Raw genomic sequence first — 24,174 nt, forward strand, 5'->3', positions numbered from 1 at the left:
GCAGGATCGACATTTTAGTGCTGATGTGTAAAGTTAAAATTGAACTCACAAAATACTCGGCGGCGAGAGAACGAACCGTATATATATATATATATATATATACAAAAAAGGGGGGAGGAACGGGAGGGAAAGAAGGAAGGAAGGGAAAGCACGAAGTTACTAAGGTGGGAACAGATTAAGAACAGGAAGATAGTCTACTGAGAGAGATTCCGTATCTTTCTGTTTGTTTAACGGAGATGACTGTCGTTTAATATGTACCATCTCGGAAATTAACCTCTTACGGAGAGATGGTTTAATGTCCAGAATCTCTACATTGTCCCAATCAAACTCATGGTCAGTTTGTAACCGATGGCACGAGATGACAGAAGGGGAACCTGAATTTTTATTGATGTCTAATCTATGTTCCTTGACTCTAGTTTTCAATTGCCTTTTGGTTTGTCCCACATAAGTTACCTCGCAATCTTTACAAGGAATTTTGTACACGATGTTACCATGGGCAAATTTATCGAGATTGTCCTTTCCTGTTTTAATAAATTTTTTAAGAGGGTGCGCGACGGAGAAGGCCATCTCAAGATACAGATCTTTTGCGATATTTTTGAATTTATCTGACGTGTATATTACGTAAGGGGACAGTGAAATATTTATTACTAGATTCAAATGAATAAGTGTCCTCCTTCTTCTTTTTACAAAGAAAAACTTGCCTTAATCTGTTTTTTATGGTCGAGAAAATAAAAGGTAACGGGTAACCATTCTCTAAGAGCACCTGAATAATTAAATTAAAGTTTTTGCTGTGAAACTGTGGATGTGAAACCGACACAATCTTGTCAACTAGGCCATATATCACGCCCCTTTTATGGGAAATTGGATGGTGTGAGTGGTAATTGAGGTATCTCCCAGAGAAGGTGGGCTTATGGTACCAATCAAAAATAAATTTTCCATCTCTCACCATCACAGTGACATCGAAAAAATCAAGCTTATTGTTTTCACTAATTTCCATAGTAAATTGTAGTCTCTGGTGCAAAGAGTTGAAAATTTCTAAGATGCGATCGAAAAATTCCAGAGGAGCTGCCATAATAACGTCGTCCACGTATCTACGGAAAAACGTTACGTGAAAAGGCAGCAGAAGGATCGCCTTTTCCTCGATGTCTTGAAGTGTGATGTCAGCAATGATTGGTGAGAGAGGAGAACCTATATTATAGGAGAGCCAAAAATCTGTTTATATATACGGTTATTGAAAATAAAAAAGTGGAGTTTAACACTAAACGAATGCCTAATATAAACTCATCTTTCGTTATGTCAGTTTCTTCTACAAACCCGCCGAATTAATTAAATCACAATTGTTACAGTATGGTCCACTTCGGATTCAACGTGGTGGCGTTAATTTTAGTAGCGTTAATTTAGTTGCGTTAATTTTAGTGCAAGAGTATGTATGTTAACTTTTTCCGATTTTGGTCCTAATTGTTATTTGACACTGAAGATGGTCCCATAAGGGGCCGAAACGTTTGTCAATTTGTAATATAAAATTTTATAACACTTCCACCTCGTTGCGGCTCGATGCTCCTTTCTCTTTGATTTATTTTTAATCTTGCGAGCCTTTTGATATATAATAAATAAATGTATTTTTATAAAAAAGATTATATTCAGAAAGCGTAATTTTTTTAAAATAAATTTTTATACCTGCTAATTATATTTGTTTGTTTGTTTATTTACTAAATTCTTTGTAATTATAAGTACCAATTTATACTACTTTTGCTGGTTATTTCATCAAAAAGTTTATGCAAAAGTTTGTTTATATTTTAATTATTATATTAATATTCAATCATAACATCCATAGGTAACAAGAAAAAATTCAATTAACTACATTTTTTATCATTGTAAAATACCGGTGACAATGAAGTATGTATCACTTATCATTTTTACTTAAACTATATTTTAATGTAAAAAGCCTCATTCTAATACTATAATGCGTAAAAATATATTTAAGAAATTCATTTGCATACAGAAAATAAAAACACTGATTATTTGATTATCTATTATTTCTGATGCATAAAATAATATATATCATTTCATCTAATTGCAAGGGCTGGCTGGCTGGCTTGTTGTTCCTGACTGCAACATAATGGATTGTACAGAGAGCGTAGATGATATGCTGGCTGTCGTCACAGCATTTGTATGATGATGATGATGATGATGATAGAGTGCTGAGGCATAATACTGTTGATGATGTGCCAGATGCGGATGATGGTGGTGAAGATACCCACTCGATATTCTATGATCATTGTTATTTTCATTATTACTGTTGTTATTATTGTTGTGAACAGAACTGTTCTCATGACGGTTGTGATGATGATGATTATTATTGATCGTAGAACATAGTGATGAAGTTGGTGAAGAGGATGACGAGGAGTTCTGTACATTACAACTATTAGCCAGAATGTCGTGTACAGTGTGAGGACTCGGCCACTGCAAAACGTTGTTGGTCGCTGTTTGATGTCCACCACTATCATGTACTGCTGAAGGTGACGATGATGACAGTTTACTCGCTGACGATGGTCCAACTAGACATACAATAATAGTGAATAGGTATATAGGTTAACATTTTTTTTAATTTCAATATTAGTAATTAATATTAGAATAAAGGAAATGGATGTAATTGATGTTCGATGTAAATTCTTTGAAAACTAAATATATATTTTAAATCAATAAAGTCTTTTGAGCTTTTTGATGTTTAAATGATTACACTGTACAATACGTTTCATAATTTTTCAAGTTTTCTTTACTGGGGGTGATTCAGCTCAGTCTTCTGAGTAACGTAATTTACTCAAGTCACCATCATTTTTTGAGTTATACTTGGTTGAAAGCTTTGGAGTTCTATGAGGTTATAAAAAAAATTAAAAAAAAAAAATTCTACTAAAGATATGTTTTACATATCGTTGGAAAGGTATTTAAAAGTAGAATTAAAAATATATATATAAATAACGCAATTTTTTCGGTAGGATTTTTTTTATTGAATGAAAAGCTTAAATGTCCTTTATAATTAATATATTCAGAATTCTAGACTTAATGTTTTGTACGTTTTGCTTGTCTTTTATACTCATCTTCTTCAGCAGTAACCAGTCAATTAATCCTACTTGTTATTGACTTCGATCCCCATTAAACGTTTCTCTATTTTTTGGATGTTTTTGTGAAAACGTTCATCATTCACAGCTTCCAAGTTTTGTGGAAAGAAATTAAGATGTGAGTGCAGAAAATGTACTTTAAGAGCCATAGCAACTTTTATAATATGAAATACATGTAACATTTTTTAAATCATAATCTCAAAATTTGGAGATCGAGAATTCTCAAGAAAATTTATTATAAGTAACTGTTTTTAAGGCTGTCCATGTTCTTTTTTCGTCGTTATTAAGAAGCAAATCGAATTCGGTGTCGATCATGTGTCTTCTCCCATACAGCACAAAAATATATCAGAAATATTTCAGAAATGTTTACTGAAAGAATCATCTCATAAATATTGCAAATTATTTCTGCAACAACTCTGAGACAGTTCTTCAACAGCAAAAGTCCTTGCACTTGAAACTTTATAGAAAGTTTGCTGAAAGGTCACTGAAAATATTTGCAACCTTTCTGAAATATTATTGAAATGGCTGAAATCTTTTTGAAATATATCAGAAATACTAGATTTTTCGCCCGCGCTTTGCGCGGGCTCAAAATCTATTCCCCTCTCTCCAAACTCACCCATTAATTAGGAGCACCAATAGTACCCCATGAAACCCAATTTTCAACCCCAAAGTAGCCATCCCCATAAAATTAGTAATCTTTTGGACGTTAACTCTCACTCTCCGTCTCTTTCTAACCTTTGATACCTTTATCGGGTATCGGCAATTGGCACTATCGGCATCGGCTGTGTAGTCAGTGTAGTCACTGTAGTCAGTGTAGTGTGGTGTGTCCACAGTTTTGCAGTTGAAAATGACAAGCAATCAAGAGGCTGATGACATCGGAGAAAACGAAAATGCGAATGACATTAACGTTAATTTAAATGATAAAACAATACCCCTAATATTAGATGGGACATTTTTCAAGATAATTCAGATCGAATCCGAAAAGGTACAAGGAGAATGTACAACATGTAAGCATAGAATAAAAGGTCGAATCAGTTCAACCACGAATTTTTTGAATCACTTGAAGGTAAGCATTTTTGCATCATTTAGCATCATTAGCATCATTTTCATTAATATAAATATATAATATTATTAACATTATATGTATATATAATAATAGAATTTTATATTAATCTAATACAAATTATACAAAGTATATAGTATATATATATATATATATATATATATTTATAAATTATATATATCTATTAATTATTAATCTGTAGATCTATTAAGTAAAACTGTAAAACAGTAAAAGTATGGTTTTTCCTTTGTATGCAGACGAAAGGTCATTCCATACAGAAATATAAGGAATATAAAAATAAGCAGTCCAAGAATCCACGAAAAAGGCCTTATAACATCGATAATAATAATGTACAACCTGGAGAACCTGATACTAGTGGCATTACTACAACACAGAAGAAGCAGCGGCAGGTTTTGAGCGTGAGCAGCGCATTTTCTCGCAATAGTCAAAAAGTTGCAGATGATCTCATCACTTCCTTCGTTGTGGAAACAATGTCTCTAATGGATATCGTAGAACATCAGGCGTTTAAAAACCTTATATGTGGTAATATAGCGCTTAACCAATTATTCATAATTATTTATTAATGCATTTTGCATTTATTAATTAATTTATTTGTTTACTTTTTAGTAATAAATTAATCTAATTTATATTGTTGGGGTATATATTGCTCATATTCTCATATAGTCATATTTTTATTAATATTGTGTTGATGAATTAATCTCTCAGGTGTCAATAAACTGACAAATTCTGTCACCGTAATGACAAGAAAGATGTTACGATCAAGGGTGGATACCAAGTACACAGCCATGCTACAGCACCTGACAGATACTTTGGGACAAACTAAGTACGTATGTACTACAGCTGATCGAAAAGAAGTTTTCTTGGAATAACTGCTCACTGGGTAAAGTTTATACCTATTATCTTTGCCTATAATAATGCATAATGCAAATTGAAAGCTACGTTTGATTTGTTATGTTAGGAGTAATGGTTCTTTCATGAAGTTTTATGAAATTTGTTGTATCGGCAGTTATTTGTCATTTGTCAATACGTAATACTTCGATCTGTCGTATTCAAGTTTTAACTGAAGATGAAGATAAAGTGTTATTAGAAATTATATTTATCATTGTGTATGATTATATAGGGTAAACTCGGGTAAGATGGCCATACAGAAAAGATGGCCAATCTATGTTCATTCGATGTTACATGGCGAGCTAGATTGAAAGAACGTTTGGCCATCTTTTCTGTATGGCCATCTTACCCGAGTTTACCCTATGATTTTGTGGATTAGATTCAGAGAAAAATGAGTAAAAATGTTTTCGTGTAACGAGTTCTTATTAATTTGTTAATATCTTTGTATTTAAATGTATGTTTTTTTTTATAGATAAACGCAAGTTTTCAGAGGAAAAGTGCGGCTTTGGTTTGTCGCAGGTTTAAGGGTAAGCACTCTTACGACAGAATTGCTGAAATGATTCACGATATACATTGTGAATTTAAACTTGACACAAACAAAATTGTAAAAGTAACAACGGACAATGCGTCAAACATGGTGAAAGCCTTTTCGATGTTCAGCGAGGACAGCCAGAACAATAAAACAATCGATTTGGATAAAAACGACAATGATGATTCAGACGATGATTTCGTTACACAAGAAATACAAGGCATAACTGAGGGAATTGCGGGTGACTCCGGTTCCGTATCTGAGATATTTCTACCTGTACATCAGCGCTGTGCGAGTCATACACTAAGTCTAATAGCCATAGTGGACATCAAAGCCGCATTAACAAAATCCGTATCTGGAAACAGTGGAGGAAGCTATACTCGTTCCCATCATTCTGCCTTTAGAAAATGCTTTGCCATATGGAATTTAACATCTCGATCTCCTAAAGCTGCTGAGACATATTTTGCTATCACAGGAAAGGCCTCATCATCACCCTGTGTCACTCGTTGGAACTCAACCTTTGATTGCTTAAATGACCTTATTGCAGTCAAACAATTTCTTGGTAGTGTTTGCGATGCACTTGACCTGCCAAAATTCAAGGACACTGACTTGGAATTCTTAGCAGAATACATTGAATGCGTCAAACCAATCGCGGAAGCTTTAGATAGGCTACAAGGCGAAAAAAATTGTTTTTATGGCGAACTTTTACCAGTTCTGTTGCAAACGCAAAAGAAGTTGCAAAAGCTACAACTCGGGCATTTAAAATATTGCGCAAAATTAGTAGTCGTGCTGTTAGAGGGCTTAAACAAAAGATTCAGTAATTACTTCGACTTTTCCTATCAAGTAAACGATGCTATTTTAGCAGCAGTTAGCCATCCCTTCTTTAAGCTACGTTGGGTACCAAAAGAAAAAAGAAATTACGTTAAAGAATTGCTTGTTAATGAAGCTGAATCTTCACTAATCCGTATGTCAAAAACTCGAAACGATTTAAATTTAACGAATGTATCCGAAACCGAAGCCACATGCAGTGGAAGCTTTTTTGCCTTTGAAGGGGGATCATCTTCGGATGAAAGTGTTGCAAACACCTCCGTTAAAAATACGATTGAACTGCAATGTCTGCAGTATTTGCAAAGTGAAGATACAGATTTAGACTCGATTAATGCATTTCCTACGATTAAAGAAATTTTTATAAAATATAATACTGCGCTCCCGTCGTCTGCGCCAGTAGAACGCTTGTTTTCTTATGGAGGTATGATTATGCGTCCCAATCGTCGAAGCATGCACGATGATACCTTTGAAAAACAATTACTGCTAAAATCAAACAGCGGGCTTAATAAATAAATTTATAAAATGTATGAATATAGGATCAGAATTGCTGTATTATGTGAATACATATGAATATGCAGCTATCTGAATGTTTCGGACTTCGGAGATATAATATATCTATTTTGCCTATTTTTACCATCTTTATTTCGTGAAGAAGTTTCATCGTTCTAGCTTTCTACGATAAATATTACAAATATATGAATATATATGAATATATACAAGATATATTATATATTGATATATACATATATATTACAAAATCTATTCTTGGCTTACGCAAGGATTCTTTTCGAATTCTAGACCAACCTTCTCTTGGCGAGGATTATATGCATAAATTCATAAATATAATCTTATTAGTTATTACATTTTAATTATCTTTTACAATATATTATATAATATATAATATATAATATATTATATAGTAGAAATATAATTAAGATTCATTTGCTAAGGGATGTAATATGAAAAATTAAAAATTTTCTACTGTAACACTGATTTTTTTCCGTCAAATTTCGGCGAAAGTTTTAAAAGATAAAATTTCTAGCTAAAACTTTTAGAAATAACTTTATTTTTTCCTGTTTATAGATTATATACCCAAATAAAGTGAATTTATTAGGAAAAACCATTTTGCATTTGAAAACCATTTAAAATACCTATTTACCAATTTACATTTAAAATTGATTCGAAAAACCTATTTTACATTTTGCATTTTAAATACATTTTTTAAAGTATTTTACATTTAACATTTTAAATGCAATTCAAAAAGCATTTTACCAGCCCTGCTTTTGGTACCAGTTTCATTAAAATTACCAACAAAAAATTAGAAAAATTTTGGCACTAGTTTCAAGAAAATCGATCCATTAATAAAAAATTATCCATTAATGAAAAATTAAACTTATCCTCCAAAAATTTAAAAAATTTTGGCACTGGGTTCAAGAAAATCGGTCAATTAATACTTAATATTTCTCGAAATTTGAATAATTTCCTAACCGGTTTCCAAAAAATCGGTAACGAAAAATTATCCATAAAAAAAATTCAGTTTGATATCTCAAAGTTTGCTGAAATCGGAGCAATCACGTACATTTTTTTTTTTAAATAGAAATCGGAAACCCCTTTACTATTAGCAATTTTTCTAATTCTATAACATTCTTTAGTTCTTTCTACCTCTGTCTATATATATAAGTACCTAACGTCTGTTTGTCTGTCTCTCTGACCGCGAACTAATTGTTATTTCCCGAGAAATTGTAAAAATTTCGTAACCGGTTTCCAAAAAGATCGGTAACAAAAAATTATACACTTTATGGCAATATCCCCGGAAAATTCTACCCCTACTTCATGTATAATTCTTTGAGATTCGGTCACAGACAGACAATTTGCGGAAATTGGAGCAATCACGTACATTTTTTGAACAAAAATCGGCAACCCCTTTATTATTAGCAATTTTTCTAATTCTATTACATTCTTTAGTTCTTTCTACCCCTATTTCATATATTATTCTTTAAGATTCGGTCAATTAATTCCCGAAAAATTGGAAAAATTTCGGTTTTTAAAAAGATCGGTAACGAAAAATTATACATTTTATGGCACTCCCCGGAAAATTCTACCCCTACTTCATATACATTTCTTTGAGATTCGGTCAATTAATTCCCGAAAAATTTGAAAAATTTCAGTACCGGCTTCCAAAAAGATCGGTAACGAAAAATTATACACTTTATAGCACTCCCCAGAAAATTCTATCCCTGTTTCATAATTCTTTGAGATTCGGTCAATTATTTCCCGAAAAATTAGAAAAATTAGAAAAACCGGTTTCCAGAAAATCGGTAACGAAAAACTATACACATCATGGCACTCCCCGGAAAATTCTACCCATATTTTATATATTTTTGGTAAAAATTCGGTCCACTAACGAATAAGTAGTTCGCGGTCATACAGACAGAAGACGGTACTTATATATATAGATTGTTGATAGTTTATTAAAATAATTCTAAAACTTCTTTGTAATAGCCCTTGTACATACACTGAACGTGATGACCGATAAACGACCAGCGATATCCTATAAGAACCCATACAGAACAAAATATCTAATATATATTTTGGATATCTACATATCCATGTCGCAGCCCTTTTGCGAAATCAGCCTTTTTGCAAAAAGGCTAGCCTGTTTGCAAAAAGCCGCCTTTTTGCGAAAGCATTCATTAGTTCTCAATAAGACTGACACACTTTAGACTTTTTGTAAAAAGCCTAACTAGCACCAGCCTCATTGGTTAATGATGCACGTTCTGCAATGTGGCTAACAAGACGTCTAGCCTTTTTGCATACAGCCTAAAATCTCGTCCGATTGACGAAATATTGTTTTGGTAATTATACAGTTTAGGGGCCTCACCTCAAATATCGATGAAATTATGCTCAATCGACGTGTTTTTGCACGAAACGAAAGAATCTGGCAGAAAAAAGTGTCGCTCTGCCCCGCGACGCGAGATATTAAACGTTAAAGTTGACAGGAATCAGGTTGTGTGTGTGTGTGTGTGTGTTACCCCCAAACACCGAAATCGCTCAGTGAGCGAAAAAAACATCCACAACGCGTTGTGGACGGTGCTGATCATCCAAATACCGAAATAAGATATTTTTTCGGTGTGTGGGCGTTTTTATTATCCACAACGCGATGTGTGCATTTCAGAAACGTCCACGACGCGTTCTGCATAACTTGCATGTATTTTAAGTTATAAAGCGAGGTCCACGCTGCCTACCGGCGGAGGTGGGTAGTGACGCGCTTTAAAAGTATTTAACTGTTTAAAGCGCGTCAACTAACCTATGTAGGTTAGTGACGCGCTTTAAACAGTTAAATACTTTTAAAGCGCGTCACTAACCTACATAGGTTAGTTGACGCGCTTTAAACAGTTAAATACTTTTAAAGCGCGTCACTAACCTACATAGGTTAGTTGACGCGCTTTAAACAGTTAAATACTTTTAAAGCGCGTCACTAACCTACATAGGTTAGTTGACGCGCTTTAAACAGTTAAATACTTTTAAAGCGCGTCACTAACCTACATAGGTTAGTTGACGCGCTTTAAACAGTTAAATACTTTTAAAGCGCGTCACCAACCTACATAGGTTAGTTGACGCGCTTTAAACAGTTAAATACTTTTAAAGCGCGTCACTAACCTACATAGATTAGTTGACGCGCTTTAAACAGTTAAATACTTTTAAAGCGCGTCACCAACCTACATAGGTTAGTTGACGCGCTTTAAACAGTTAAATACTTTTAAAGCGCGTCACTAACCTACATAGATTAGTTGACGCGTTTTAAACAGTTAAATACTGTTAAAGCGCGTCACTAACCTACATAGGTTAGTTGACGCGCTTTAAACACTTAAATACTTTTAAAGCGCGTCACTCACTCACACACACACACACACACACACACACACACACACACACACACACACACACACACACACACACACACACACACGCGCGCGCGCGCGCGCGCGCGCGCGTGGGGTGCAAGGGGGGCATTCGGCCCCCCCTCCCGCACCCACCTCCGCCGGTAGGCAGCGTGGACCTCGCTTTATAACTTAAAGTACATGCTAAATTGTAAAGCAAAATTATAAAGCACATGCATGGAGGAGTGCAGGGGGGCTTACATGCGTGAGCGCACGTGAGCGGGAGGGCTTTGTCAAACTAGTATAGCAAACGTAGCAGCGCCTTCGTCAATCAGACTAGGGATTTTAGGCTGTATGCAAAAAGGCTAGACGTCTTGTTAGCCATATTGCAGAACGTGCATCATTAACCAATGAGGCTGGTGCTAGTTAGGCTTTTTGCAAAAAGTCTAAAGTGTGTCAGTCTTATTGAGAACTAATAAATGCTTTCGCAAAAAGGCGGCTTTTTGCAAACAGGCGGCTTTTTGCAAACAGGCTAGCCTTTTTGCAAAAAGGCTGATTTCGCAAAAAGCCTGCGACATCCATATGACGTCCATATCTATTATGGATATTTAATAGATATCTAATAGATGTAAAAATATCTATATCTCTCAAATAACCAGCAGGGATATCCATTACATGTCCACGTGTTACCCAGGTAGCAAGCACTCGTCATTTTGACGTCAAATGACGTCAAAAGACGTCAAAATGACAGACTTTTGACGTCAATTGACGTCAAAATGACGAGTCTTGCTACCTGGGTATCCACATATCCATGTCCACAAAATATCTACACAGTAAAAAATTTTTTGTATTTTTGTTAAAAAAGGTCTTTGTTAAAATTTTTGTGTTAAAAATGTAATATATTTATGTGTTAATTTAACTAATTTTGATTATGTTATCTGATTTATTTGTGTTAAATTCATATTTAAGTAAATCAAATGTTAAAATAACACACATTACATGTAATCGTAAGATTAACATAAAAATAATATAGTTTTGTTAAAAAAATATTCTTTTCATTTATATTTAACATTATACAGATGTTTGTTGTACATAAAATTTTTGTTCACAAACTTTTGTTTATTTTGTGCTAAATTATGGACATAATATTTGTGTCATAATTTGACATATTTACATTAATTATGTTAAATTAACACAAAAATTTGAGTGGACCGTTTGGGACATGTGATTTATGTTATATTTAACATAAATCCAACTGTGTATCAAAGATATCCATTAGATATCCACGTGTTATCCACATATCGGAGAAGAAAAAACAACATAGTTATAAAAGGAGCGAAGTTAGAAAAAGGAAACGAAGGAAAAGAGAAGACGGTGAAGCTACTGGAAAAAATCGCCAAGAAGAGGTTGGAAGTCGAGAAAGTGTATGAAATCGGACGTGGGGAGTACAAAATGAACCTGGTAAAATTGAATAGCTGGGAAGTTAAGAGAGAAATAATAGCGAAAAAGGAGCTTGGAAGAGAATGCAGGATCTTCATAGACGGCGATCTTACGGTAACAGAGAGGCAAATACAAAAACAGCTTTAGAATATATATAGCGAAGGCAGAGAGAAAAAAAGGAAGGAGGGAAACGGTAGGATATCAGAAAATATGGTTGGACAACTGTGAGATGAAATGGAGCGAAAGTACTGGAAAACTGGAAGAAAGAAGAGATTTTCGGGGAGAATAAAGAGGAGCAAGATAGGGAGTAAAGGAGTAGAAGCGGTTGGACAGCGGATGATGGAGAAAAATGGCAGGAGGAGGAAGGACAAGGGAGACATGTACGCACAAGAGGATGATGCCAGCGAGCTGGAAATGCAAGAGAAAGTGAAGAGGAAGGAGAGAGGAGAGGAAGAAAAAGGAGGAAGAAGAAAAAAGACAAAAAAGACGAAAGAGAGAAGGAGGAGATGAACGAGAGACAGAACGTATAATAACAGTATGATTCTGGAACATAGCTGGGCTAAAAGGAAAAGGCGAAGAATTCTGGAAATAGAGAAATGGGATATAATAGCGCTATTAGAAATGTGGATAGAAGAAAAAGAATTGAGTAGAATAAAAAAACAATGTCAGAGAACTATGTATGGAAATGCCAGCCTGCGATACGAGAAAAAAAGAAAGCAAGAGCGAGAGGAGGAATAATTACTGGCGTAAGGAAAGAGATCGCTGCTAAAGAAAAAGAAGAAAGAGAAGAAGAAAGAATAGTAAAAACGGTAAAAGAAGAATGGAGGATTATCAGTATATATGTAAATAACGACATAGAAAAGAAAATAAAGACGATAAAGGAATACACGAATGAAGGAGGAATAGGAGAGCAAATAATAATAGGAGGCGACTTTAATGCAAGAACAGGAGAAGAAGGAGGTATAATGGAAATTTTCGGTGAAAAAAGGAAATCGAAAGACAAAGAAATAAATGCAGAAGGAAGAAAGCTGATAGAGTTTCTAGAAGAAGAAGGGCTTGGAATAATGAATGGAGCTAAAGGAGACAAAGAAGGAGAGTTCACATTTACAGGAGGAAGAGGTGAAACTGTAATAGACTACGTAATAGGAAACCAAGAGCTATGGGAGAGAATGGAGGAAGTAAAAATAGGAGACGCAATAGATTCGGATCATCAGTTCATAATAATAAAAATTGGCGAAAAAATAAAAAAAAGAAGAAGTGAAAAGAAGAAAGTAAAAAAAGTAATGGACTGGTCTAAAGAGGAAGCAGAGAGATACAGAGAGAGAATTAAGGAGACAAAATTAAACGGAACAAACGCAGAAGAGAGCATGGAAAGAATAAAGGAAGCGGTAAACCTAGCAGCAAGCTGGAAAGAAATAAGAACCGATCAGAGTTCGAGAAGAAAAAATAGATGGTGGGATAAACAATGCACAAAGCTAAGAAAAGAAGCAAGAAAAAAACTAAGAAAGTGGAGAAGAGAAGGTGGAGACAAAGCAGAATACATAAAAAAGAAAAAAGAGTATAGAGAAAAGATAAAAGAAAAAAGAGACTGATAAGGAACGAATAATGAAAGAAGCGAGAGAAGCGAGAAATGAAAAAGAGGTATTTCATTTCATTTCAATGGCGCAACAGTTCGAGTCGGACCTAGGCCTCCCCCAAAGTCATGTGCTCGTGGTGCGCACGCAGGTTGTATACAAGCACATGGGACCTACAGTTTAACGTCGAATCCGAACGGCAAGGTAGAGGGGGTTTTGAGGCAATAAGGGATACTCCTGACGGGCTGCCATTTCGTCGAGGAGGAGAGACAAGCAATACAATTTATTTATTTTGGTTCTACCAGGACTGGATTCGAACCTGAGATCTTTGGTTTAGTAGACCAGTGCGCTGTCTGCTACGCCACGCTCGCTCGAAAAAGAGGAATAGAAATTCATAAACAGAGAAAGAAAAAGAAGAAAAGAAACAAATGAGGAAATAACCGAAGTGCAATGGAGCGAGCATTTTATGAATTTACTTGGAGGTGTGAGAAAAAGACAAGAGATAAAAGAAGAAATAAGACGGGAGAGAAAGAACGACAGCAAAGAACAGGAAGGAATAAAGAGGGAGAAGATAGAAGAAGTGATCGTCGAAATGAAAGAAAAAAAGGCGACAGAAGCAGATGGGATACCAAATGAAGTATGGATACATGGAGGTGAAAGAATAAAGGAAGCGATATAGAAGGTGTGTGATACCGTATGGAGAACAGGAGAAATGGTAGAGGACTGGAAGGAAGGAATAATTGTACCGATAGTAAAGAAAGGGGAAGGAAAGAAAGCGGAAGACTACAGAGGAGTAACACTGATGAACACAAGCTATAAAATATACGCGGCCATTTTAGCAAAAAGATTAGAAAGAGAAGTTGACGAGATAAAGTTGATACCTGAGACCACGATCTTACGTACAGATCTGGAGACTACCTCTAATTCTAGTGGTGGGGGTATGGTCGCTTATCGAGGATGCATTTAGTTTCTAGCATAGCCACTACTCGTCGCTGTCATCGAAGTCCGCAGATGAACATAACCCGAGAACCCGGATGTAGCTGAAGCTAGCAGCGGGCGCTAGCAACGAAACGTCTCGCGGAAGGGCCAAATGTCATGTGGGTTCCTCGGGGGGTACGAACGTATCGTAGGCTAATTATTATCGGCCACTGGGCTTTTTGAGATATAATTAATTAATAAAGATTAAATATATCTATATATATATTTTTTAACAATATTTAAACTGTTTTTTCATCGATTTGATATAACAATATGTTTTAATTGTTATTGATTATTCGATAAATAACTGTAGAATATAGCAAATAGCGATTCTTTCCAAATTTTTAGGGAATCACGTTCTTGTAATAACAAAACGATTTAGCAAGTATTTGCGACAAGACGCGGTTTCCCTTAATTATTATTAATTTTTTATTAATAATTTATTCTGCAGCGATCGATAGCAAAGAGCGATTCTCTCCAAATTTTTGGGGAATCACGTTCTTGTGATAACAAAACGATTTAGCAAGTATTTGCGACAAGACGCGGTTTCCCTTAATTATTATTAATGTTTTATTAATAATTTATTCTGCAGCGACCGACAGCAAAGAGCGATTCTCTCCAAATTTTTAGGGAATCATGTTCTTGTAATAACAAAATAATTTAACAAGTATTTGCGACAAGACGCGGTTTCCCTTAACCCTTAAATGCCACCCGGGGTCCAGCGGACCCCAGACCCTTTAGAATGATATATTTTTAAATGTTCCCGCCAAATATGGAGCTCATATTTATTTATTTATTATTTTTTATTTTTTTGATTTTGGAGCCAACATTTTAACTGTTGGCGATCTTAATTTTTTATACTATGTTGAAATTGAAATTTTAACAATATAAGCATTTTATTCTCTTTTCTAAGCCTTGAACAACATTGAAAATAATTTTCATAACTAAATATCAAAAAATTAATAAGTAAGGAGACATTTTTCATGCTGGGGTCTTTTAGACCCCATGTGTCATTTACGAAATTCTTGAGAGGTGTGGCATTTAAGGGTTAATTGTTATTAATTTTGTATTTATTTTATATACATATTTCATTAATTTATAGTCTTAAATTATTTAAAGCATTATTATTTATCACATTGCTTTGTGAAAGAATTAAAAAAAAAACTTAAGAGGACGGAGATTCGAACCCATAATGTCGAGACTACGAGGTTGACACAAAACCACTCCGCCAAATTTCATATGACAGATATCCCCCCTCCCGGCCTCCGGCGTCCCTCGCTACCGCGCGAACATCGATCGCAACGACTCTAGTGGCTATTAGAGAACTTAAAAACGGCTTCACTAAGCGACCTACCCTCACCACTAAAGTTTCCAGACCTGTATATAAGACCGTGCCTGAGACACAGACGGGATTTAGGAAAGAAAAAGGAACGATAGAAAATATATATGCATTGAACTATGTGATCAGGAGAGCGATCAATAAAGAAAAAGGGAAGCTAGTGGCAACGTTTATAGACCTGAAAGCAGCGTTCGATTCGGTAGACAGGAAAATTTTATGGAGAGTAATGAAGAAAAGAAAAATAAGCGTGCGTCTAAGAATTAGGATAGAAGAGCTATATAGAGAAACGAGAAACGTGATAAGAATTAATGGCGAAAAAGAACCCTGTTTTTGGATGGTCAAAGGAGTAAGGCAAGGGTGCCTGTTGAGCGCGCTGCTTTTTATACTGTTAATAGCGGACATGGAGAGGATAATGAGGAAAGGACAGGAAGGAGGCGTAGGTCATAGGAAACACAAAATTCTAGACGCTGGCATATGCCGACGACGTGGTAGCAATAGCAGAGGAGGAAGAAAAAATGAAACAAATATTAAAAAGACTGGAAAAATACTTCGATAAGAGGAGGCTAACAGTAAATATAGGAAAAACAAAAGTAATGAGGTTCAAGAAAGGAGGAGGTAGACTCAAGGAAGTAAATTGGAAATGGAAAGGAGAAAGCATAGAAGAAGTAAAAAAGTTCTGCTACCTAGGATTCCAAAGGAACGGTGGACATGAGGTACACATAAGAGAGAGAGAGAGAGAGAGAGAGTTAGGAAGGCCACAGTAGCAATGAGACAGGTGTGAGGAATCGGAAAAAGGATATTTGGAGGCGACTAGAGGAGAAGAATAAAGCTTTTCGATTCACTGATAGCAAGTGTAGGAATGTATGTATCAGAAATATGGGGATGGAAAGAAAGAGAAAAAATAGAAACGGTACAGGAAAGATATATAAGATGGACGCTGGCACTGGACTAGAGCACACCCGGATATATGATAAGAGAAGAAATTAAGAGAGACCTGATGAGAACAATAGCAGGAAAGAGGGTAATGGGATATGAGGAAAAGCTAGAGGGAGGAGGGAATAACGAAATTGCGAGAGCGTGCTGAAAAGAAGTGAAAAAAGACGTAAGAAAAGAAAAATTAAAATGGGAAATGGAACGGAGAAAATTTTATGACAGAGGATACGCAGTGGAGGAGATAAATAGAAAAACAGGAGAAAGATGGAGCATTATAAAGGAATTGGAATGCCGAGACAGTGATATACAAAGACAAGAAAGAGAAAGGAGGATAAGAGAGTCGAAGTATAACAGATGGTACAAAGAAATAGTGGAGAGCAGAAGACCCGAGTATCTGGAAAGAAAAGGAAAAGAAAAATCTATAACAAGGATAACCAGATTTAGGTAACGAGATGCGACGTGGGAGATACTGGGAGCCAGAGGAAAAAAGGAGATGCAGGGTGTGAGGCAGAGGAAAAAATCTGGGAGTACGTGATAGAAAGGTGTGCAAGAGGAGATGGAAATAACGTAACAGAGGGGATTGGAGAGAGGGTGAAGAGAATACTGAATGGCAGGGGGAAGGAGAGAAGTGGATGATAGAATTAGAGGGAAGAAGAGTAAAAGAAGCCGCGTAATGACAGAGAATAATTTTGATTGTGTTTAGAAGCAAAGGCGAATTTATATATATTATGTATGAATGTAACTCTTTTTAAGCCGAAAGGCAATAAAATACAGTATCTATCTATCACTACTCTAATATACTAATATCGATCGCGTTTACCCCGTGTTCGCAGTTATCTCTTTCTCCAATATGTAATAAAATATGCATAAGAATCACAAGTATATGTAATTTATCCCGCTTGTGGTAGCCGTCGACACAGTCACAGATTATCCTCGTTTACAGCTACTCTGACCTGTTTGACAGGGCACGCATTCCCTAGCAACCAAAATTTACAAAAAGTCCAATAGATGGAAAAGGAACTTGCATTTAAAATGCAACCATGAAAGGGATATAAAGAGGAGCAAATTCGGTAAAAATTCGGTGAGATGATAACGAGCTATAGGGTTGATAGAAAGTTTCAATCACACCTCTCTCTAGCCAAATCCAGATTTCTCCTCGTCTCGACGAGAAAGAAATCGTTAAGAGACGCCAAACTCGACCGCTTCCGCTGCATATGATCTTCGCAGCTAAGCAAGAAGTTGTAACTCCTAGCGCTCAGCTGCCAACTCCTGACGCTAGTCGCCCAATCTCCAACGCTCAGTCGTTCTCTCCAGGCGCTGAGTGCCCTAATCGAGGCTCCTCACTAATCCTCGCCGCCAGTCGTTCAGCATCCGGTGCTTTAACACCTTCAAACAAGAAACGGCCCAAATAGGAATGTCGACGCCGAGCTCTGGAGGATCAACACCGCCTAACCTTTGGGTGATTCTTCCTTTGATTTCCCCGCTGCCTTTGTTTCCAATCAGAAGAGTCACTGAGGGAACGAGTCAAGCGAGAGTGGGTCTCAGGAGTAGCGCAGGAGTTATGCAGACCGATAAGACCAGGTAAGGGAGAACGGAAGTGAGGAGTATAGCGACGCAAACAAAGCGGCGCGCGACGAGGCGGCAGAAGAAAAAAAACTAATTATTGTTAAGCAAGATTTAAAAAGTTAAACAGTTGTAATTTATTGAAATAATAAATAAATCAAACAAACAAAAATAAAATCTATCTTAGCAAACCACAAATCAAGACAGCGTTACGTCCTAAACTGCTTAATAAAATGTCTCAGCTGTAGGATATAAAAAATAAGCAATAAACAATATATTATTAATGTGTAATATATTTATATATAACAATACATTATATGTATATACTTATATAATATATTTTATTTGTTACTTATATTGTACCATCTTTATTTCACAAGATAATGTTACTGTTGTGTTTCGAGATATTAGTCTTTGGTCGAGACTTTTCGTAACAAGAGAGATTAACGACGGACGACTGACTCGATAGCGAAGCGCGCGAACTGAGAGAGAGAGAGAGAGAGAGAGAGAGAGAGAGAGAGAGAGAGAGAGAGAGAGAGAGAGAGAGAGAGAGAGAGAGATATATATGATATGATATGATATATATTTAATATGCCTAAGCATAGACTAAAGGGCAAAATACAATACAGCAGTTACAAAGAAGATAAAGTGTATGTGCTCTCTCTCTAGTAGAGTAACAATGAAGCAAGTAACATACTTAAGAGCCAACGCAACATAAAATTAATAGGATATATGGGTGTTTCTACGAAAATAGCGATTTTACTGTCCAAGCTTTCATGATTGAGAGGAGGGTAAGCAAGCGTTGTGAAAGTTCAATACTGCCATCGTATTTGAAGTATCGCACAATAATCTGCTAATTGGGGAGTGGCTTATTCAATGGAAACATGCAGAAACTCCTAAAAATGTCAGTCACCTGGCCTGTCCATTGACGAAAATTCTCTATTCCAGTTACACTTACTCCCTCCAATTGCAAACTCAATTGAAAATTCCCCATGTTCATTCAATCATAATATAAAACTAAGATTTTAACATCATTATTAAACATAAATCTCCCTTTGGAACCGAAAAAACCGGCTTCAAACTTGGTCCGGACATTTGGAGTGAAATTGCACATTTTGAATTTTACCGCGATTCCGCCATGTTGCATCGATTCAATAAGAATTGGACATCAGGTGTGTTGTTTACATTGTTGGTGGTTGTTTTGAGCGTGATACAATCGTAATTGTGTATTTCACTTGAGAAAAGGTATGTCATAAAATTACGCGTCATTTGACTGGCACATCTTTTTTTATTATATCGTAGTGAATTTTTCCTTCTAGTGGTAAAATTCTTATGATATTCGGTAGGCTAAACTTGATTTTCAATGGAAATTGGTTTACGTCAATTCAGGAGAAAGTGAGGTTAATTCAACCATGAAATGTCAGTCTACTGGCATGTCATTCACCTGGCCATTCATGGGTTTTTACCAATAAATATTGATTCATGTTTTCAATGTTTCAAAAATGATTTTTATATTTACAGATGGGTAAAAAAGCGACTCCACGATGTGGAGCTCCACAAAATGTGTCAAAAATGAAGCCACAAATAGCAACCAAATCAGCAAAATCGGGATTTATCAAATTGAATTTTTTTGCTAATTGTGAATTTATCTCGGGAATAAGTAATTTTAGGAATTTTTTGACATTCCCTCTCAAAATCACTCATTGTTGAGGTAATTCAATATTTTACTAGACATGGAAAGTCGACTCGTTACCACTTTACCAGATCACTGATGAATGAGCCATTACTTTCAGGTTTTTGATGTTGTAGTACGCTGGCTTTCAGGGTATGTTTCTGCTTCTATATTCACTCAAAAACAGGAAAAAAAAATTTTTTTAGGTATGTTTGAAATTGAGAGATTTGCAATCTGAAAAATCGCTATTTACGTAGAAACACCCATATATAGCATAACTCAATACAGTATAACTAATTGCATAAAATATACTGTAACAAATAATGAAACTAAGAACTAACGTAACTTAAGAACTAATAATAAGTACGGTGTAATGATTCCGATAAAGAACAAGTAATACGAACGAACACCAGAACGCTAAAAACCTCTCACAAGAAACCAAATTCAAGTAATGTAATCAAATAAAGTCTATATGTCCACAAGGGAATTAGCAATAAACTGAGCAACACGAAACAGAGCCAACTTCCGGGTAGAGTTAACATGAGCAGTGGAGGATAGTGTATTATTAGGTCGGACTGGTCAAATAAGCTTAGCAAGATCAGTGGCATGGTCGATATAAATAATAGAATTGCCATCAGTAAGTCTAACACATATTCGACCACTATTTAGCCAGACAAACTGTTGAAAAGACAATTTATGTTTCAATTATAGAGATTATAGATGGCGCTGTGCCCTATCTGTTTTTAGTTTATCTTGGTTTTATATACTAGGTGCGCAACTAAGTTTCCGGGTTTCACACATAGATGGCACCAATAACACATGTACTCGACTTACATGTCTGAAGTTGTCTGAAGTTATAGCTTGGACATCTGTTAACAATAACCAGTCGTTATATAAACACATATCGCAACGCAAAAATATTTTTTCTAACAACGGAGATGTCGAGTTTTGTGCCAAATAAACAGCATTTGCGGGAAGCTTGGCTTTTCTGCTTTAACTTGAAAAAAAATGCAGCTGAAGCACGTCGTTTGCTTGAGGAGGCCTACGGCGAACATGCACCATCGAAAACTACCTGTGAAGATTGGTTTAAACGCTTCAAAAGTGGCGATTTCGACACTGAGGACAAGGAGCGCTTTGGTGGGACCAGAAAGGAATCGTGTACTATGAGCTGCTGAAACCGGGCGAAACTGTCAATGGGCATCGCTACCGACAACAACTGATCAATTTAAACCATACATTGCTCGAAAAACGGCCAGAATGGGACACGAGACACGAACGAGTGATATTGCAGCACGACAACGCTCCGTGCCATCGCAGTTCCATCGTCCAGGACACCATCAAAACGCTGAAATGGGATCTGCTACCGCACCCGCCGTATTCGCCAGACCTGGCGCCTTCCGATTATCACTTGTTCCGGTCGATGGCGCATGGCTTGGCTGGGCTACACTTGACCAATTTTGAAGAAGTGCAAAATTGGTTGGATGAATGGTTTCGGTCCAAAGACGCGTCGTTTTATTGTCGCGGTATTCATGTATTGCCAGAGAGATGGCGAAAATGTATAGCTAGCGAGGGACGATACTTTGAATAAACCATTTTTTGTATTTCTCTTGAAATTTTCCATTTTTTATTGATCAAAAAAACCCGGAACTTAGTTGCGCACCTAGTAGTTTTAGTTGGCACCACTGTTTGGTTTCCTTCTCCAAGCGCTATCGCCTGTAATTTCCTTGTGTAATAAAAAGCTCACTCCTGTGTTTAATAGCTGACACAAACGCTGCTCATTTTCCTGCCAATTATCAGGTTATGGGCCCAGATACGCCCAGCGAACAGTACGTGTGTTAACGCGATCGGGAATAAGTGAAATCTTTATTTTCACCGTTCTCGGAAAATCTGTCTCTGCGTTGCAACATGGCGGACGAAGATAGATATAAAGTTTCTTTATTCGATGGAAGTGACTTTAGCAACTGGAAATTCCGTATGGGAACGTTGCTCGAGGAACACGATCTAACGGAATTCATCGAAAGATCAGTAACTCAAATGGTCGAGATAAGGGATTCGGACACCGCGGATCAGCGAGCACAGAAGGAAGCACAATTACGGATACTGAAAAAGAGCGATCGGAAGTGTAAAGGTGGAAGCACATAAAATTGCAGGAGCCATGGTATTTGTAGAGCTCTACAGATACCATAGCGCATGCGCATATGGCTTCTGCATTCTGCCCATGGCTCCTGCAATTTTATGTGCTTCCACCTTAAGTCGCTGATCGTGCAACGCTTCGCTGGCAGCCATTTAGAATACATAAAGAATGAAGAAACAGCGTATGAAATATGGACTATCCTAAAAAGTACATTGGAAGGAAAGGCATAGCAAGTCAACTCAGGATACGGAAGAAGCTGTTGACCATGAAGTATGATTCATCAGCGACGATAAGCGCACACTTTCTCCAATTTGATAGGCTCATTCGCGAATTGAAATCCACGGGAGCCATGATTGAAGAGACAGATGTTGTCTGCCATCTATTGTTGACACTGCCATCGGAATATGATGCGGTGGTAACTGCTTTGGAAACATTATCGACCGAACAGCTCAAATTAGTTTTGTTAAAAAACAGTTACTAGATGAGGAAGCTAAGCGCTGCGGTACGGATGTAACTAACAATGATAAACATACGGCGTTTGCAACAGGCAAGAACGCGATTCATCGTTTCCTTACAGTGCCAGACTAGAGTCAAGCTCAACAGGGTCTTCTTTCCCCGCTAATTTTTCCAAGCCCGTTCCCTTGGCAGTGGTTTTGCTAGATAGTAGATAGGGACAGTGAATGTAAATTGCGTTTTTGGCGAAATTTTCGCGCGCTGTGGTTCCTAGAGTCTAACTCTATTACCCACCGATGGAAGATAATTTAATATACCACTCCAGTTCAACCACCGTGAAGAAAAACACTGCGCACAGGTCTTAAGTCGCAGTGGACTTAGAGAAACCCCCGTTTTCTTCTTGCACAGGGCTAGTCCTGCACGAAAGTCATCAAACGAGGTAGACCGTCCCCAAAGGGAGGCGACCCTTTTAGCCGCCAAACGGCAGATGCAACCGAAATCGCACCTGCCGTCCGGCGTTTCCAGCGGGGACCGCGAGCGCGCGCGGAGGCCTCCCCCAGATCCCGCTCCCCAGTAAACTGGGACGCGGGACGACAGAGACAGGGAGGGGGAGGGGAGAGGATCGCTATCCTGCTTCCCTCCCCCTCCCTGCCCCTATATAGAGGCAGAGAGGGACAACCCAGGGCTTGTGTGTGTGTGTGTGTGTGTGTGTGTGTGTGTGTGTGTGTGTGTGTGTGTGTGTGTGGGGAGGGGGGAGACCGGTCTCCCTCTTACCCCTCGCCCCGGGCTGGCACATCGCCCCACCGACGTGGGGCGAATCAGGGTTAACGGCCCCTGTTGCTGGGTCCAACCAGCAACAGGGCCCGCCGGCACGCAACGCACGGTCTGCGGGAGGGAGAAATGGTGGGCGGTAGATCCGTCCCGTGCCCTGCTCTCTCCTGCGGACAGCGGAGGTCGGGATCCGAGCGGGGATTCTCGGGTCCCGATCCAACTTCCGCAAACAAGGAGGCGCGGTGGGAAGAGGTGATGGCCCTCCCCACCGCTATAGATATACACAAACCCATAGGGCATCCCGGGAGTTCCGGCTTCCGGGACAGGAATGGGGCGTGCGAATTTCGCGCGCCGGACGGTGGGTGCCCCGGAAGTCATGATTCAGTTCGTTCCCGGGGCACCCGCCGAAACGTCGCAGAGCCTGGGGTTTTAGTGGGTAGGCTGCGTACGCTCGTCGTCCATATTTAGGGCGACGGGCGTGCGTAGAATCCCACACTCCCCGCTCCTCGCCCCGGAGGAGGGGAGGTCTTCCCCTTCGGGGACTACTGGGTAAACCAGGTTCTTAAACCTGGGATCCTAGTAGTTGAAGATTTCCCCAGCGTAAAAAAAGGAAAAAAGAAGAAAAAAAAGCGGGGACCGCGAGGAGGTGGGGTCGTCAGCGATGCTCGGTCTCTTACGGGGACTGCTTCCGGCAACGACGGCCAACAGACCGGGAAAGGGTTTCCCGGCCCGTCAACCACCACGACCGGACACAGTCAGTTTGGTGTAGCACCGCCCAAGTGAAATCATACTGCCGAGACAGTATCCGCGAAGATCCACCTGGGCTCACGCACATTGACATACACACTTTCAAATCACATACACTCCTGTGGAGGATTAATCCTTTAGGATTTTTCCTTTCTTTTAAGGGTCCCTTCCTCTCAGTTGGGTTCAAAAAATCGAAAAATTTTTTTTTGCATAATTTGATAACTCTAGGTGTGTAGAATAG

The 24,174-nt window shown here is 37.7% G+C and overlaps 2 protein-coding genes across 2 annotated transcripts in view; one reads left to right on the forward strand and one right to left on the reverse strand.

Annotated features, from left to right (window-relative positions):
- Nucleotides 1–1,950: 1,950 nt before the first annotated feature.
- LOC139781836 (uncharacterized) overlaps nucleotides 1,951–24,174 on the reverse strand; it is a 73,773-nt gene continuing 51,549 nt past the window's right edge. The window contains exon 3 of the mRNA XM_071720730.1: nucleotides 1,951–2,558. Within this exon, the coding sequence (XP_071576831.1) occupies nucleotides 2,071–2,558 (488 nt within the window). The 3' untranslated portion in view covers nucleotides 1,951–2,070. The remainder of the gene's footprint in view (nucleotides 2,559–24,174) is intronic.
- On the forward strand, nucleotides 2,456–5,077 carry LOC139781839 (uncharacterized). The gene is made up of 4 exons (XM_071720733.1): nucleotides 2,456–2,583; nucleotides 3,953–4,185; nucleotides 4,440–4,725; nucleotides 4,909–5,077. The coding sequence occupies exons 2-4, from the start codon at nucleotides 3,967–3,969 to the stop codon at nucleotides 5,070–5,072; spliced, it is 669 nt and encodes a 222-aa protein (XP_071576834.1). The 5' UTR covers nucleotides 2,456–2,583; nucleotides 3,953–3,966; the 3' UTR covers nucleotides 5,073–5,077.

Source organism: Temnothorax nylanderi, unplaced genomic scaffold (genome assembly GCF_030848795.1).
Source record: "Temnothorax nylanderi isolate EJ_2023f unplaced genomic scaffold, tnyl_v1.0 TNYL_tig0367_pilon, whole genome shotgun sequence".
Classification (NCBI taxonomy): Eukaryota; Metazoa; Arthropoda; class Insecta; order Hymenoptera; family Formicidae; genus Temnothorax; species Temnothorax nylanderi.

Excerpts from the sequence above, each read along its gene's own strand:
- LOC139781839 (XM_071720733.1), top strand. The coding sequence starts at position 3,967 with ATGACAAGCAATCAAGAGGCTGATGACATCGGAGAAAACGAAAATGCG. Across the intron at positions 4,186-4,439 it reads ATTTTTTGAATCACTTGAAG|ACGAAAGGTCATTCCATACA; the intron begins GTAAGCATTTTT and ends CTTTGTATGCAG. Across the intron at positions 4,726-4,908 it reads GTTTAAAAACCTTATATGTG|GTGTCAATAAACTGACAAAT; the intron begins GTAATATAGCGC and ends TTAATCTCTCAG.